A 16,241-nucleotide genomic window follows, 5' to 3' on the forward strand; every position below is an offset into this window, starting at 1 on the left:
CTGTTTTAACCAACAGATAGTAATAGTATAGAACATCCATTTAGAGGTGATGTTTTAGGAACAACAGAAGAGGCAGGAACTGTGAGCACAGCAAGCTACATGTACCTCCTCAGACTCTACAGCAGACCAGAACATCCTAAATATCCCTGAGATTATGATGTTTGTTTATGCTGAAAGCTATAAGCAGAGTTGAATTTGGGTTATTTTGCTGTGGGCCATTTCTTAAAGGTCTCAAAATACCTGATCTCCTTTGTGTGTTGATTAAGTGGTTGGCCAGGATAGAGACGGGATCTGAGCCTCCTGTCTTTTTATTAAGATGTATCCTGACACCAAGACAGTGAGCACCCTGAGGAGCAGGTAAAACGTGGGACCAGAGGCAGCCCAGGGTGCTCATACCAGTCTCTCCCCTTCCTCTTCTGTGCCTGGCATTCTGAAGTTGTCCTGGTATAACCGGAATTTAAGTCACAATCTGTCTGGAATTCTGACCAAAGCATTGCAGTTGGACTTGTGACACCCACTTTCCCACATTCCTGGGGCCATTAGTCAGCTTTATAAGGAAGTAGAGAATTTCCCATCTAAAGGACAGCGATGGAAAAGAGAGGGGTAGAAGGAACAGCAGTTCATGGGCCTTCGCTGGAATGGAATAAAGTTCCTAGTAATGAAGAACACTCGCCATTCTTTTCCTGATAAACCCATTGGTTACAAGAATCTCATATTCATTACACTCTTCCTGATGAGTAAGGCTAAGGATCATTCTAGAACCTGGAAGAGAAGGATGAAAGATCTGATCAGAACTCACCCAGTCTGCCAGGTTAGAATGTGGTGGGGACTGCTTGGGGGCGTTGCTCCAATTTCACTCGATGGCGTTGAGCTTCTCTGGCTTTGAGGTAAGGCAGCTGTATGCAGGTGGTGCAGAAGGTGGTGCAGAAAAGATGCGTCAGACACCAATCAAGTGATCAAGTGAAGGAGCTTCTTTCCAGAGATGCTGGATGCGACCCCTTGCAGGGCCACTGTGGGCAAATATCCACCCCCTACACCCATGCATCTCCTCCACACCACTCAGTACCTCTATCCTCAGTCAAGTTGACCTGGGATCCGAGGTCCCCACTTTGCCACTGGAAAGTGGTCACAGGATGGTGGCAGCCTCCACAGTAGCAGAGAACCCAACGGCCCACAGACCTTTGAGGGAGTCCTGGGCAGAGCTAGTATAGGAGGGCCTATTTCTTTGGACACCAGGAAGTAACACCTCAGGGCATTTGTAGATGTGGCCCCAGTGGCAAAACTTGAACAGAGAACTTCCAGAAAGGTTCTCAGAGCTTGCTATCTGCCACTTCAGGCTTATAATCTACCCCTTTGGACACTTTAAAGGGCATTAATGGCTTATCCAAATCTAACTACTAGGAGTTTATTGACATGGGCAGACTTTTTCCAGTTGGGAAGTTTAGTAAGAAGTAAAGCCTCCTTAAGGGCATCCTTTGCTTTCTTGGAATGAATCTTTCATCAGAAAACCACAGATATACTTCTTAACATTTTTAATCTAAAACATGTTCCAAAAGACATTTTGCCTAATCTCTTTAAATAAAGCACATCTACTCTCAAGTGCTAACGCTCTGAAGGAACACAAACCCTCCCAGCCCTCTTTGGAGCGCTGCTGCTTCCAGTAGGGTATCAGGCTCAGCATGTCCATTCATTCCCTCTCCTAGTGCTCTGGAAAGTCGATGGCAGACTTCACTGGACTTATTTTACAGGTGGAGGAATATGGAGATGGTTCTGGGGTTTTGAAGTCCATGGTTCACTCAGGATTGCATGAAGCATTTTTATTATTATATCTGAACTTGTCATTTGACTGATGCATCATAATAAATGAGTCAGAACCAAGGCTCAGAACTAAGGTCCCCTGTGAGCTGGCACGCCTGGGAAGCCGGAAAGTCCTTCCTCTTTGCCCTGCTCTTTCTAGGCCCCCAGAATCTCCTTCAGCTCCCCAAAGATGACCTCCTATTTTCTGTCTTTAGAATCATCCCTTCCTCCCAATCTTCAACCTCTTTCTAGGCACAAGTCCAGACTTGCCGTGCCTTCCATTTGCTATTGATTCTCATTTCATTCTACTTTTAAAATCATTTTAATTAGATGTCAACATCCCCTCCCCCTTCTTTTCCTATAGTCAGTATGAGGCAGCATCTCGCAACTGCAGGAGATCCCCTCTCCTTATGAATGCCATGAGCATGGAAATGAGTTGGTCTGTGCCAGGCCCAGAGCCCCGCCAGCACCATTACTGAACAAGTGTTGATATTATTGCCAGGATTCTCTCACACAGGGAGTAGGAAGGGAGTGTGATTTCTGAGGGGAAAGCATGGTTTCTTCCCTTTGTTACTTAATTCCTCCTGCTCTGAGTACAAAAATAAAGTAACCCTTAATTTGGTTATGAAACTCTGGAAGCTCTTTACAAAAATGACTGTGGTTATATCCTAACACCTTTGAAAAGGGATTGCAAGAAGCAGTTATCCATGTGGTCACAGGGAAGTCCATTCATGGGTCACAGTGAAGTCAAGTGCCGCACTCCAGGCTCCACCAGCCTGCCCCCCCCCCTCCCGGGGGGGGAGACACACCTGCCGAATTTCAAGGCTTCCACAAGCCAAGGCCTTAAGCAAGTCACTCTCTGCAAGGTGCCACCCAGGTCTCTACCTCACCAGTGACTTAGGTACACCCTGAGACACCTAGCTTCTTTGATTTCTGTCCTCACCAGAAGTGTCTGGAGAGATGGTTTGCATGCCTACTGAGGAAGCTGAAGTAGGAGCTGGCCCAATCCACTGGGGAAGATCTGATGTGCTGTCCCACCCCCTCCCAAGTCTGTCACTCTTGGCAATATCAGGCCCAGTATGGGAGGGGTAAAGGGGTGATTGCAAAACCTCAATTCTCATACATCTGACAGCTAGGTTTCTGGAATTAGCTATCTCTCATTCCTCACGGCAGACTCTTAAGAAATTCTGGAAGCCCATGAAAAGAGTCAACAGCTTGCTCCTTCAGGGCCAGCCCCACTCTGTCCCCATTCTCACCTGACGTGGCCTTGCACATCTGGGGCATCCTGGTGACTCTGCTGTGGGCCAGGAAGGTGCTCTGGGAGGAGGTGCTGTACTGGGAGCCACTGTCAGAGGAGGTGGAGCTGGTGTGCGACAGGCGGCTGTGCTCCTTGTGCGAGGCAGTGGAGCGCTGGTACCACTGGCGCAACTCATCGGACACCGCGGTGCGCCCCGTGCCCTTGTCGTGGGCACACTCGCGGCCCAGCGAGGGGGTTCCCAGGATCTGCGAGCGCGATGGCGTCAGGCGGCCGGCGTCACCCTCCTCACTGGCCCTCCAGCTCTCTCGGAACAGGCCACCCGCGGTATAGGAATTGGAGGTCTTGAACTGGGCCTTGACGCTATAGTGGCCTTCCTGGTCGCTCTCCAGGCTGCGCACAACCACGGGCGTGGCACCGCCCTCGATGTACAGCGGGTACTCTTTGATGCGGTACTGCGAGCTGGGTTGGCTCTGGCTGTGCAGGTAAACGCCAGGTGGGTTTCCGCCGCCAACCCCCCTAGCGGCCAGGTTGGGCATGCTGCCCGAGTTCGCTGTGCCCAGCGCGCCCGCCGCCCGCTGTCTCTGCCGCTGCCTGGCACGGGCCTTGGAGGGCGAGTCCTCTGCCAGGGTGGAGTAGTTGGCGTTCATCTGCGCTGGGTAGTAGTGCTCCGAGCTTGAGTGGCTGGTGCAGGAGGAGCAGTCGTCCATGGGGTCTGAACCATTGCTGCTACGAGTCCGCGGGGTGTAGAAGTCGGGGCTCCCTGTGTCATTCTCAGAGCCCAGGAGCTTGCCCTGGGACTCCAGGCTGGAGCTGCGGTGCCGAAAGTGCAGGGCGAGGCTGTGCAGGCGCGTGGGGCTGAGGTCCACGGACCTGCAGGGAGATGAAGGTGGTGAGTCTGTGGGCCCAGTGGAGGGTTGGGGGCTCTGCAACCCTCAGGAGAGAGCCTCTAGCTGCTGGGAAACAGAGCTGTGCTGCCCTGGGAATCCAGGTGCTTCCCATGGTTCTCAGGTGGAAAGGAGGCAGGAGAGCAAGGCTTACCCCTGGAGTCAAGCCTGGCCTCTGCTGGGATTTTGATTCCCAGTGGGAGGTAAGACTGAAGACAGCACTCACACAAGGGTTCCCTCTGAAAAAAAGTGTGCCAATAGCCAGGGCTTTCTTTTATTTCCTTTTTTTTAAGTGTAAAGGAATTCTATAAATACAAAGAGAACCAAAGAAAATGCCTATTCTAGTCATTATGTTAAGCCAAATGAAATGTCCATTTTGGCAGGTCAAAACAGAAACTATGGAGATTTCATATGGTTCAACCAAATACTATTATGAAATGCACATAAACAGCTTTCCATTCCATGAAGACTGAAAGGCAAGATTGGTGGAACATGGAAAATGACTGATGCAAAAACTTACCATGCCACCATTTTGTTTATAATGTTTTTTGCTTATTGGAATCCATCCTATAAATACCCATCGATACGTAGACAATGCTAGGGCCACGTGTGAAGGTCAGGGTGGCTCTGTTGGCCAATTACAGGAAGATTTGAGTTCAGTTCTGACTTTCCCCAGGGGAGGAGAAGTTCCCTGGTCCCACACCACTTCGTCACTCTCTTCCAGCCACACTGGCCTCCTGGGAACATGCCATGTTCAGGCCTGTGTGCAGGGCTTTAACCTGCTGTTCTCTACGGCAGTGTTTCCCAACCTTCTCTCATGATGAGAATCACCTGGTGGAGTTGTTAAAACACAGATTCCTGAATCCCAACTAAGAAGTGCTAAACTAGAATTTTTGAGAACATATAGGTAAAATTGCATACCTAACTTAGTGCTCTGTATATAAAATCTGTCTTAGAGCACTAGTTAAGTATACAATTTTACCTATATGTTCCCAAAAATTCTAGTTTAGCACTTCTTAGTTGGGATTCAGGAATCTGTGTTTTAACAACTCCACCAGGTGATTCTCATCATGAGAGAAGGTTGGGAAACACTGCTCTACGGTATCCTCAGAGCTTGCTCTCTCTCCCCCTCCCTCCCCCTTTCCTGCCCCAGCCCCTTTCCATTCAGGTCTCTACTCAAAGTTCACCTTATGAGAGCGAGCTTCTTCAAGCTTCTAGTTCACTCTCTAGTCCCTTGCTTGGCTTATTGTTCCTTTTAGTGCTATCACCACTTGACAAATATTTATTATGATGCCCAACTGAAATGTAAGTCTGATGAGAGCCAGGGTATAGTCTGCTTTTTTCACTGCTCTATCCCCTAGAATAATACCTGCTACACGGAGGCACTTTATAAATATGTGCTGCATGAGTGAATAAACGCATGAATAAAATGAATGAGAAAATCTTGCCTGGAGTGCTCTACCTGATATAAAATGGTTTACCGTTTATGGATGCTCACACCTTCTCTCCTTTGAGGTATGATCCCTACAGACTCAGTTTTTGGTAAAATGAAATGGTGGCTTTGGTTTTGCTTCTTTTTAGAAAATGAAGGCCTGATTCACTGGAGCCTTCCTTTTGCCGATTCCTTTTGTTCTTTAATGAATGTACACCCTGAGGTATTAAAAAGTCCAGGATAAATTAGGCCCCAGTAGAAAGCAACAGGAGGACTCTCCAGTAAAGATCACGTCATCAGGTCAAGGTGGCGTGGCTCCAGCATGCTTCCCTGCTAATCTGCCGGTCTTTCCCGCCTGCCTTCTGCTTAGGCCCCTTCCATGCGCACTGTCTGCCTGGGATTCTCCAGCTGCCTCCTGGTCCCACTAGGCATGGGCAGTGGGACATGATGGGTCTTTGCAAACATGGGCAGACTGCTGCCAGCTCAGTTTTAAATTCTGCTTCATTTTAAGGAGAAAGGACCTCACTAGTGCATCCATTATCTGGGCCAGTTGGAGCCAGAGATATCCAATTTTACAAAGGAAGTGGGCTGAGGGCTGGGTGGACTCACCTTGTGGAATGAACGTAGTGGGGACTCCGTACACGCAGGTCTGGTGTGGACGGCATGCTGGACTGCGAGTTCCAGTGAGGGAGGCTGCGGATGGGGCTGTTCTGGAGAGAGCTGCTTCCCCCTCCTGCTTCGGCACAGCTCCCCGTGCTGGGGAAACGCTTGTGGCTGCTGCAAACCAGAGGAAGCCATGATGGTCACCGCCACAGTGCTGCACCCGTGCCCAGGACTGACTAGCCTCCAGACATCAGCCTTGGTGTTGGGTGGGCTTGCTCAGGATTCCCACCCTTACTTCCTCTGACCTCTGAGCCTTTCCCTGAGAATCCTTATTCCTAGCCCCTGGGTCCTGGTCAGCCTTCACTGGGACAGGGAGTATGACTGTCTGTGAAGCCTCTGTCCTAAACTACAGTTTCTGTTTTCCAACAGACAAACATGTACTTGACTGGACACCCACTTGGAGCTTAAATGGTATAATGAAGGGACATGAGAAAACCAGAGAAGTCAACCAAACAGCCTCTCCAAAACCTCTCTCCAAGATCAGCCCAGTAATGAGCTGATAATGCACAGCTGAGATTACAGTGTTTGGCTCTAGAATCCTGTTGGGTGATGGCTTAGGACAGTGGTCGGCAAACTCATTAGTCAAAAGAGCCAAATATCAACAGTACAATGATTGAAATTTCTTTTGAGAGCTGAAAAATTGACTTTTGCGCACGGGCCACAAAGTATCAATCACACTGTCTGTGCGTGCCCGCATGTGGTATTTTGTGGAAGAGCCACACTCAAGCGGCCAAAGAGCCGCATGTGGCTCGTGAGCCGCAGTTTGCCGACCACTGGCTTAGGGTTCTGAACCACTTCGGGATTCCTACGAGAAGGCTGTCCCTTGCCATTTTGGAATAGTAATGTCCAAGACTTCCTGATCAATTTCCGTGGAATTTAACAACATTAAAACCATCTGCCAACACGTTGGCTGTGACCCCAAACCCCCATTTTCCCTTGGAATGACAATTCTGCACCTGGGCAGGCAGCCTTCCTGTTGAAAGTCGACCCCTGGAAGGAATTGGGTTGATTTGGATGTTGTAATTTGTGGATGCCATTTGGGACAGCCTGCCGATGCTTTCAATAGCTGTCGACCAGGCCTCTTGTGGCCTTCCCCACCCAGCTCACCTGGAATGACTGTGGGAGGACCGTTTCTTGACCTTCTCATACGGCTCATCTAAAGAGGACTCACTCCACATTTTGGGCTTTAAGGGTGACTTGTCATAGTCGTTGCGGTGATAGTGCATCTGCCTCAGTCCCTCCAGGGACTGGGGAGGAGGGGGCCTGTTATGCGATGATGGTGGTCGAGGAGGAAGTCCCTTGTGAGGAGACTGTAAGGGGGACAGTGTGCTGGAGACCTGAGAGTCCTCTGCGCAAAGACGGAGAGAGAGCAACTGAGCAAGGGTCGTCCTTCCTACTGACTCCAGACAGGCTCCCGCCCACCTCTGCCCCAAGAGCAACACCTGGGAGCCAGGCCAGCATTCACTCTTGAAGGCGCCCATGACGCTTCCCCAGTTGCCAAACAAGTCAATCCAGAACAACCAAACCTAAACTGTGAGCAGCATTTAATGGCAAGAGGAAGCTCAATTCTGATGAGCTACAAATGGAGTAAACCCAAATTTCATTAAATCCCATGGGTTAACACTTGCTTCATACCAAACAGCAAAATGTCCTCATTGTTGTACATTTTATTTCAATAGATAGGACTTATCTGATTTGCTTTGGGGGATTTCAGCTCCATGAGGGTTTTGTCTAGTCTGTTAACTGCTTAGTGTCTACAATGATTATTGACACATAGTAGGTAATCAATAAGTCATTTGTTAGAAAAAAATGAATAAAAGCATATCTGTTCAGATCAATGATCCACTGGTGGCTCTAGGTACCGACTCTGCTTTTTCCAGAACTGTATACACAATTTTTAACATGTTCCCATAAAATATTTTCATTTTGGAACTGCCTTAGGTTCTTTGGGAAGGAGATGGGCTACAACTATTATAAATAAACTAGAGGCCTGATACACAAAATTCGTGCATGGGGGGGTGGGGAGGTAGTGTCCTTCAGCCTAGCCTTCACTGGGACCCCTTGGGGGATGTCCAGTGGGGTCGGGCCTAAATGGGCAGTTGGACCTCTCAAAATCCAGAACTGCTGGTTCCCAACTGCTTGCCTGCCTGCCAGCCTGATCACCCCCTAATCACTCCCCTGCAAGCCTGATTGCCCCTAACTGCCCTCCCCTGCTGGCCTGGTCACCCCTAACTGCCCTCCCCTGCTGGCCTGGTCCCCCCAACTATCCTCCCCTACTGGCCTGATCGCCCACAACTGCCCTACCTTTCAGGCCTGGTCCCTCCCAAGTGCCCTCCCCTGAAGGCCTGATCACCCACAACTACCCTCCCTGCAGATCTTGTGGTGGCCATCTTGTGTCCACATGTGGGTGGCCATCTTTGACCACATCGGGGTGGCCATCTTATGAATTGGAGTGATGGTCAATTTGCATATTACCTCCTTATTATATAGGATAGAAGACCATGCCCTATCCTCAGGGGAGTAACACTCTAACATCAATGGCTGTAAGAATTTCGAAGGAAGTGAATTCAGTTAGTCAGGCAAAGAGCTGTGGTTCAGAAGGGATTTCAGCAGTGGCCTGGCAGAGAGGAAAAACAAAAGGAAGAAGCCAGGACCAGACACAGCTGGCACAGCAGCTGATGTGGAGGATCAGAGGGTGACAGGGAGGAGCTCTGGTCAAGTGTAAGAGCAAGAGACCTTCTGTGGGTGCCAAGATAAGCAAGGTGCCCTACTGACAGGGCCCTTTCATTCCAGATTCAGGTGTCAGGATTAGGTCTGAAAGCCACAGGAAAACTAAGCATGGATGCATTAGGATGAAAGACCTGTTTAGTCATCTGGCAGGGTTCACAAAAGGGTAGGGTCCAGAGAGGGTTAGGGAGGGGTTAAGAAAGATAACAAGTGGTGAGAGCCCCCTGGAGGGCAGCACAGAGGCAGGAAAAACTCAGTGTTCCTTATGGAAGCCAAGGTGGGAGTTTGAGAGGAACAATACCCAGAAGAAACCTCAAACCCCAAAAGCAATTCTTGTGATCCTAAATCCACCTCCAAAGAGTGTTCCTTTCACAGACTACTTCTCAGTTCCTAAGACCTGAACATGTACTACGCTTCTGCTCCTGCATCTCTTAGATCAGTAAAGGAAAGGGCCCCTAGATGGGTAAGCCTGCACTAGGGAAGCAGTAACACCCCCTGGTTGTCTGGGGGTTTGCAACATGGGGAAGAAGCTAATCATAAATGATGCATCAGAATTAGCCAATGACAATGTATAATGCCCCCAACTCCTCGGTTACAAAAGAATCTCATGAAATTGCTCTCATTTCCTCTCCTGGAGAGACTGGAGTCCACAGAGGCCAAAACCAGGGCTGGATCTCTGATCTTCCAAACATAGCTTGCAGCCCCACTTCCTCCCCACCCATGTAACCAAGTGACAATAAGAATATTACAGTATGATTGATAATGGCAGGGCCAAGATGACTGGGTAAATAACCCGCCAGCCTTTCCCCACATTAGCAGCAATTATTATTATTCTTGTGATTATCAGCATTAGTCTGACCTGGGTAGACCTTCTATGTTTTCAATCTAAATAGCTACGTATCACTGCCCACCTGCGTTTTCCCTAAGGGGTAAAAAATTAACTGCCACTTAATATATTTCCATTTCATTAATGTCCTGGCCTCACGAGTTTGGGGTTAAATCCATAAGAATGTGCTCAGAGATGGTTCTGGGTTGGACTTCCTTTCTATTCTATGTCAGGTGTGGACTGGGGGTCTGGGTTGGGGACTTCTGTTTTTCCTGCTACCTCAGGCTCTCCTAGCAGGTTTCAATCTTTGATTTGTGATCCAAATCAATGATTGCCTCTTTCCTCCAGAAATAAGGAAACTATGTGTAGTGTAGAGATTCTGTTTAGATAAAAATGTGGTTTGGCAACTAATAAAGTAAAGTACAATTCATTGACTATCACCTTAAATCTGACCTCTCAGGCACAGAAAACACTGAAATTCCCATAGACATGGTTTACATAGCGCCCAGCAGCTCCCAACAACTCAGTGACTATCGGGCAGTGAGAGAATCGCAGGGAAGATGGGGCCATCCTGGCCCGGCTCTCCCCATTACACTGGCCTGTCCCAGGCTATACATAGCTTAACCCAGTTTAATCCACGCCCCTTCCCAGTGCCCCCAACCACCTACCATCCTCCAGAACAAGGGCATCGGAGAGGGAACTGTCTTCACTGCCAATATTTCCATCTGAGAAGACAAAAAGCAAAAGTCTGAGAGTTTATCACATCTTTAGACAAAGGTCTATCTGTAAAAGTCATGTGTTTAGCATATCTTTCTCTTTCTAATCAGGGAGAATCCATGAAAACAATCCAAATGCTGCTGGGCATTTCTATGACAGCCCGCGCCAAGGCTCATGAGCTAACCCCCACCCCCAACACTCAATGTGCCCGTCTTTTGTGTTCTTGTCAGACAGGGCACCGCAATGCTGAGTGGCTTTATATCCAATAGGCTGCCTGGCTGGGTTAGGTCACACCATGATCTCAAGCCCATTTCTGACCGACATGTTCAGACCGACCTATAAGAAGTGAACTGCTCTTGATTGTACAAATGTGAAACTAGGGTGAGAAACTTGGCTTTGCTCACAGGGCCACAAATGGCTTCTTAATAAATGTCTTAAGCCATTAGTGGTGGTGGTGGTGGTGGGGGAAGCAGGGCGGGGAAGGAAGCTGCTAAATTCAGCTTCTATCTCTACAAAGCTTATTTTCATAGACCCCATTCAACTAACCATGAGAACATGCCAAAGAGGGAAACAGTAAGGTAACCATCCTCACTAAACATCTGGGGAAACTGAGGCACGGATAGGGAGCTGGTTTGTCTGGGATTGCTCAACTCTCCTGGCAACAGGTCTTTCGATACCAAATTTAGTGTTTTTCTTTTGAAATAAAAAATCATGCAGCCTGGCCAGTGTGGCTCATTGGTTAAGAATGGAACTATGAATCAGAAGGTCATGGTGATTCCTGGTCAGGGCACATGTTCAGGTTGAGGGATTGATCCCCTGTGTGGGACATGCAGGAGGCAGCTGATCAGTGATTCTCTTTTATCACTGATGTTTCTATCTCTCTCTCCCTCTCCCTTCCATTCTGAAATTATATATATATATATATATATATATATATATATATATATATATATATATATATAAAATTTAAAAATAAACAGGCTAAGGAACTAGGAAGAATCTTAGTTACTTCTCTAATTCAAATGGGCTTGTATGATGAAAACATTATTTTGAAAGAGGGAACAAAACAGAGAAGATACATTCTTGAGTTGGAGTGTCCTTGTGTACACCAAAAGCTTGCAAGTTTGATTCCCAGTCAAGGTACATACCTAGGTTGCTGGTTTGATCCCCAGTCGGGGTGTGCATGGAAGGCAAGGCAACTGATCAATGTTCGCTCTCACATTGATGTTTCTCTCTCCCCTCCTCTGTATAAACATACCCCGGGTGAAGATGAAAAAGAAATGGCTTCAGGCTTGGATGGGTCCTGTCACCAGTTAGTACAGATGATGTCAAAATGGACTCTGTCAGCATTCCTAACAGAATAGCCCTCACGGGTTAATTAGATTGCTTAGTGCATGATGGGAGCTGGGCTCTGGCCCCTCAGGCCCGGCTCCAGCTCCCAGGGCAGTGGGGTGTGGGGAGAGGCTTAGCACTGACCATCGATGATGAGCGAGGCCCTCTGGGTGGGTTTCTTCCCAGACTTGATGCGGTTCTCGTTGATGGCATTCTCAATCTCCTGCAGCTTTTTCAGGGCATTCAGATAGGAGGTTTTCCTTTGTTTCTTCAGCTTTTTGCTGACGTTGGGGTCGCTGGCGAGGCGGCGGGCAGCCTCCGTAATCTGGGATTGAATGGCAAACTCTCGTTCCAGGCGTTCCAGCTCGGCTTCCTGTGGGAGGGAGAACCAGGGTTTCACCTCTGTCCTTTCCACCCCCACCCCGCAAGGAGAGCCAGCCTTCCTCACTCCTGGAGGCCACAGCATGAGGCACCCAGCAGTCCCACTGCCTAATGCAGTGATCCTGCTCCTAAAATCTCTGGCAGCCGGTGCCCTGGGCACACACACTTTTGAGACTGTGGCCCTTGTTCCACTCTAGAGACAAGGTTGGTCTGCACAAGGGATCCATCACTACGAAGCAAGGGGTCCCCATGCTGAGGGCCTGGGGCCTCCTGGCTTCATTCCCATGGTCTCCACATGATTCAAGAAGACCGAGCCTTCATGGAAATTCAGACCCACTGGATTTGAATGGGCACAGGATGCAGCACTATTTTCAGAGCACCTTTCTGTCCTGCTCTGTGGGCCTGCTGATGGGAGCTCCCATGTACCCACCTTCCCCACACCCCTCTGTCTCTCAGATTTTGAGCCCTCTGTGCTGGAGCCTGGCAACGAGTCAGCAGGGACAAAGACGGAGTGAGCTGTGAGTGGGACCCCACCAGCCAGCTGTGCTGACAGCCCTGGCTCAAACACTGCCCCGGGGCTTTGTGGACACCAGGACAGTCTCACTGCTTAGACTGAGCCCAGCACATGCTGGCAGCCCAGTCTGCACAGATGGGCACCTGCTGTGGGGGAGGGTGGGAGTTTCCAAGAGAAAAGGGAGTTTGTTCTTCAAAGAGCAACTCTGCATCATGCCAGCTAATTCTGCGGTCTTTCTTTTGATAGATTTTGGAACCAAGATATACAGGGACAGGTTAAAAAGATGGGGATACACATGGAATTCTCCGGGAACTAAAGGCATATTTTGCACCGAGCAGCTGGTGAGAAGGTGCGGTAAGATGGGACTGCGGGAAGGACAGGGGGGCTGGGGTGGGGGAACACTCACTAAGGTGGGGGCTCCTCATAAAAGTTGAGTGCCTGGTATCTGCCCAGCACCGGGGAGGGGAAGTTCCTCAGGTAATTCTGATGACAGCAGATTTGAGATATACTTGACCAGATGATCTTCTAAACCCCACCCGCCCTTGCCCCAGTTCTGACGCGTTATATTTCTGCCTCTTCCACAGGCTGCACCTGTCCTGTAATGTCCCCTTCTCCACCTCAAGCTACTCATGTTTGTTGCTCATCAAGCAGGTGTGAAGTCCCAAGTTAAACTTCCTAAATATAGTAGCTCACTTAACCCTGGATCTGGCCCAAAGAAATAAGGACTCTGCAATGCACTTCATTGTACAGAACAGGAAACTGCCAGGTGAAGATGCAGCTTTGGGTGAAGCATTCGGTGCAGCGCCCAGCCCCCTGGGGCCTCCTGGTGCAGATCTCAGCAGACTGGCCCCCGCTTCCACCCGCTCCAGGACCCCGTGTTCCGGTGACTTCACCTGCACGCTAACCAGTGGGCATGCTCTCAGTAAGTAACCGGGGTTGGGAGGACGTTAAAAAGACACGCAATGGGCATTGTTAGAATGTTCTCCCAAGATGAACCTTACAGGCGTGTGACAGGCCTTCCTGTCAGATACACAACTTGCCCTAAAAGCAAAAAGCGTAGGAACGCTCGTCCTACCGTGGGAGCCACATACTGACCAACCTGCGCATGTAACAAGAGGCGAAGGGAAACTGAGCAGAAAGGGGAGAGGGCAGCTGGCACTGTGCAGAATGCTGCAGCTGTGACCGAAAACCTGGGAAAACCCAACAAACAGACAAATGAGAACCCAACACCAGGAAGAAGGACGCACCTCTCCCTTGGGCAGGATTTTCTGTTCATCCAGCTTAAAGGCCGTCCCAATTCTTCTTCGAACAATGGGTGGTTCCTCCCCCGGGTCCAGAGGATATTCAACAGGCAGTTTGCCTGTCAGCTCCTGCAAATGTGCAATAGCAGGGGGGCGGAATCAGGGGGCGGGTGCTTGTTTCCAAGACACACACACACACAAACACACACACGAAGCAAAATGCCTAAATAAGCGTTAATAAGAATTTTTGAAATGTGATTTCATGTCTCTAAAAATGGATGAGAGCAGCCCTTTTTTGCAGAACTGATGCACTTTGAAAAGTTCTTCCGAAAGTAACTGTCACATAAACAAAGTTGCTTTAGATTTCATCATAAAGCTTGCATTTAACTCATTCGTTAGTTTCCCAAGTGATTCCTGCATGCCCACTGTGTGCCACACACATCGATGATCTTTCTGGCTCCCGTGCTGTGCCCCTGCACCCCATCCTCCCTCACTGATAGCTGAGATTAAAGTGTCTTCCACATAGGCTTTCTGAGGAAGAGTGGTATCTATATGGAAAATCCCAGAAAAATGCATATGACAAATTAGAAACTAATTATAATAATTATTCCCCTCAGGCCTACATCCAGGGAACAGGCTGAGCTTAAAAGACATTAAATGCACATAAATAAGAACTGAAAATAAACCCATAATATTTGCCAGCACCCCGCTCCCTGCGACAGTGCCCCTTCCTGCTCTGCACCCGAGAAGAGCCCTTGGCCTTTTAGTCCGGTGTAAGCATTCTAGAGGACAATGGCAAACTGTCTGAGCATGGAAGGCTCATTCTTCCTTTCTGTTTCTTTCCTTTTTATTGTGGTTCAAATGTTGCCAAAGTCCTATGAGTTTATTCTGTGACATGTTTATCTGCTTCCCTCAAAGTCAGTCTATAAACAACATGCACACTGAGAATTTTATATGGTTAGGGCTTTGTTTTTTCACCTGAAACTTATAAAAACTCATAATATGGAAAGTCCAAAGTATCTATGTGTTTTGTTTTTTTTTTTAAATTACGTTTTAAAAAATGAGGCTACTGATTTTCCACCATCTGCCTGACAGTCTTTGACTCAAGGCCTCAATTCTCCACATTTAATCCGATTTCACATGTAGCCAGAGCCACAGGAGGAAGGGGGATTTCACACACTGTTGTGGGGCTTGGCTTGGTTCCTCGTAAATTCTCGTATTGGTATTTCTGCCAAATACTCCTGCTCCACCCATTCTGACTGCCCCGCTAGCTCTCCCGGGGACAAACTGCCCCCTGACATCCGGGGCGGAGCGGCACGGTGTGTGGCACAGACAGAGGCAGCTGAGGCTCCCCCGCCCCGGACTACAGAGGCGTCCGGAGACCAGAATGGGAGACATCACAAAGGGTGCCAGAGAGGGTATCCCTTCTGCTCAAGCTGTTTTGTGCTGTCAACATTGTAAGAAGCGAAGGCTTTGTTTTCTTGATTTTGCTTTTCATTTTAAGTGACACAGAGACCTTCTTTAACACACGCTAACCCTGCCTTGACACGTTTCTCCAATTTTCTGATGCTAACTCCCTGCTGGGTTAAGGGACATTGTCTCTATTAAAAACAAAACAAGTCTTTACAAATTATTAGATGCAGACACCCAAAGCCATACTTTTAAAATTCTTTGAGCATATTCTTTTTACAAATGCCGGTGGCTGCTGCAAACCAGAGGAGGACATGCTGGTCATCACCAGAGAGCCACACCTTTCCCTGGGAGTCTCAAGAAAATGCTTGCTGGGGACCCCTCCTTTCTCTCCTCCCTCCCTCAGGGCATATACTTTCCTAAGATTTGCAGTGGTTTGTGCTAATGAGGGTCTGGTTTGAGTTGGCTCTGGTTTAAATCAATCCGGTACCTAATTAAGCCAAGTGGAAATGTAATGTGATCTCATTCTAAGCCCCCTGGTTCATTTGGCTTGGGGCGAGACACTATTACTGCGGGGAGGGGAATACAGTCTGGGAGTCTCTTTATACTTCCGATTCTCAACTGCTCACCAGTATGGCTCTTTGTAATATTATATGAACTACAATGGCTCCCTGGAGGGCTTCCGCCCTATCCTGTGCAGGTGCAAGAACATACACACGCATGTCCATGCACACACGCATGCACAGTAAGGTGTATTGCATTAAAAATTCAATTCATCAGACATGCTCACAGAGAATTGCAGAATATACAAAATAAGGTGGAAGTGGACATTCAAATAAAAACAATGGCTTGTCACAGCCTCTGAGTCTCAGTGAAACCTGAGACCAGTGCAGATAAAAGCTTGAGGAATGTTGCTATGCAGAAAACTTAAAGATATCACTAGGCTAAGACTTTAATTTTTTTTTTTAAAGAGCGTCACATCAGATGAGTTTTAAAGGGAATTATATATAAAGTGAAGTCCTGTTTCTTTATTGATTCCTAGTGATGCTTCTCAGCATG

The 16,241-nt window shown here is 48.4% G+C and overlaps 1 protein-coding gene across 5 annotated transcripts in view; it reads right to left on the minus strand.

The window, feature by feature from the left end:
- FRMD4A (FERM domain containing 4A) overlaps positions 1-16,241 on the minus strand; it is a 328,386-nt gene that overhangs the window by 14,928 nt on the left and 297,217 nt on the right. For all 5 annotated transcript variants that reach the window (XM_084868155.1, XM_084868156.1, XM_084868158.1 and 2 more), the window contains 7 exons: positions 13,779-13,901; positions 11,781-12,009; positions 10,256-10,312; positions 7,142-7,382; positions 5,981-6,148; positions 3,054-3,925; positions 800-896 (listed from right to left, as the gene is read on the minus strand). In XM_084868155.1, coding sequence (XP_084724281.1) covers positions 800-896; positions 3,054-3,925; positions 5,981-6,148; positions 7,142-7,382; positions 10,256-10,312; positions 11,781-12,009; positions 13,779-13,901 — 1,787 coding nt within the window. The remainder of the gene's footprint in view (positions 1-799; positions 897-3,053; positions 3,926-5,980; positions 6,149-7,141; positions 7,383-10,255; positions 10,313-11,780; positions 12,010-13,778; positions 13,902-16,241) is intronic.

The sequence above is a fragment of the Pipistrellus hanaki genome (assembly GCF_964339955.1).
Source record: "Pipistrellus hanaki genome assembly, chromosome: 1".
In the NCBI taxonomy this organism is placed as follows: Eukaryota; Metazoa; Chordata; class Mammalia; order Chiroptera; family Vespertilionidae; genus Pipistrellus; species Pipistrellus hanaki.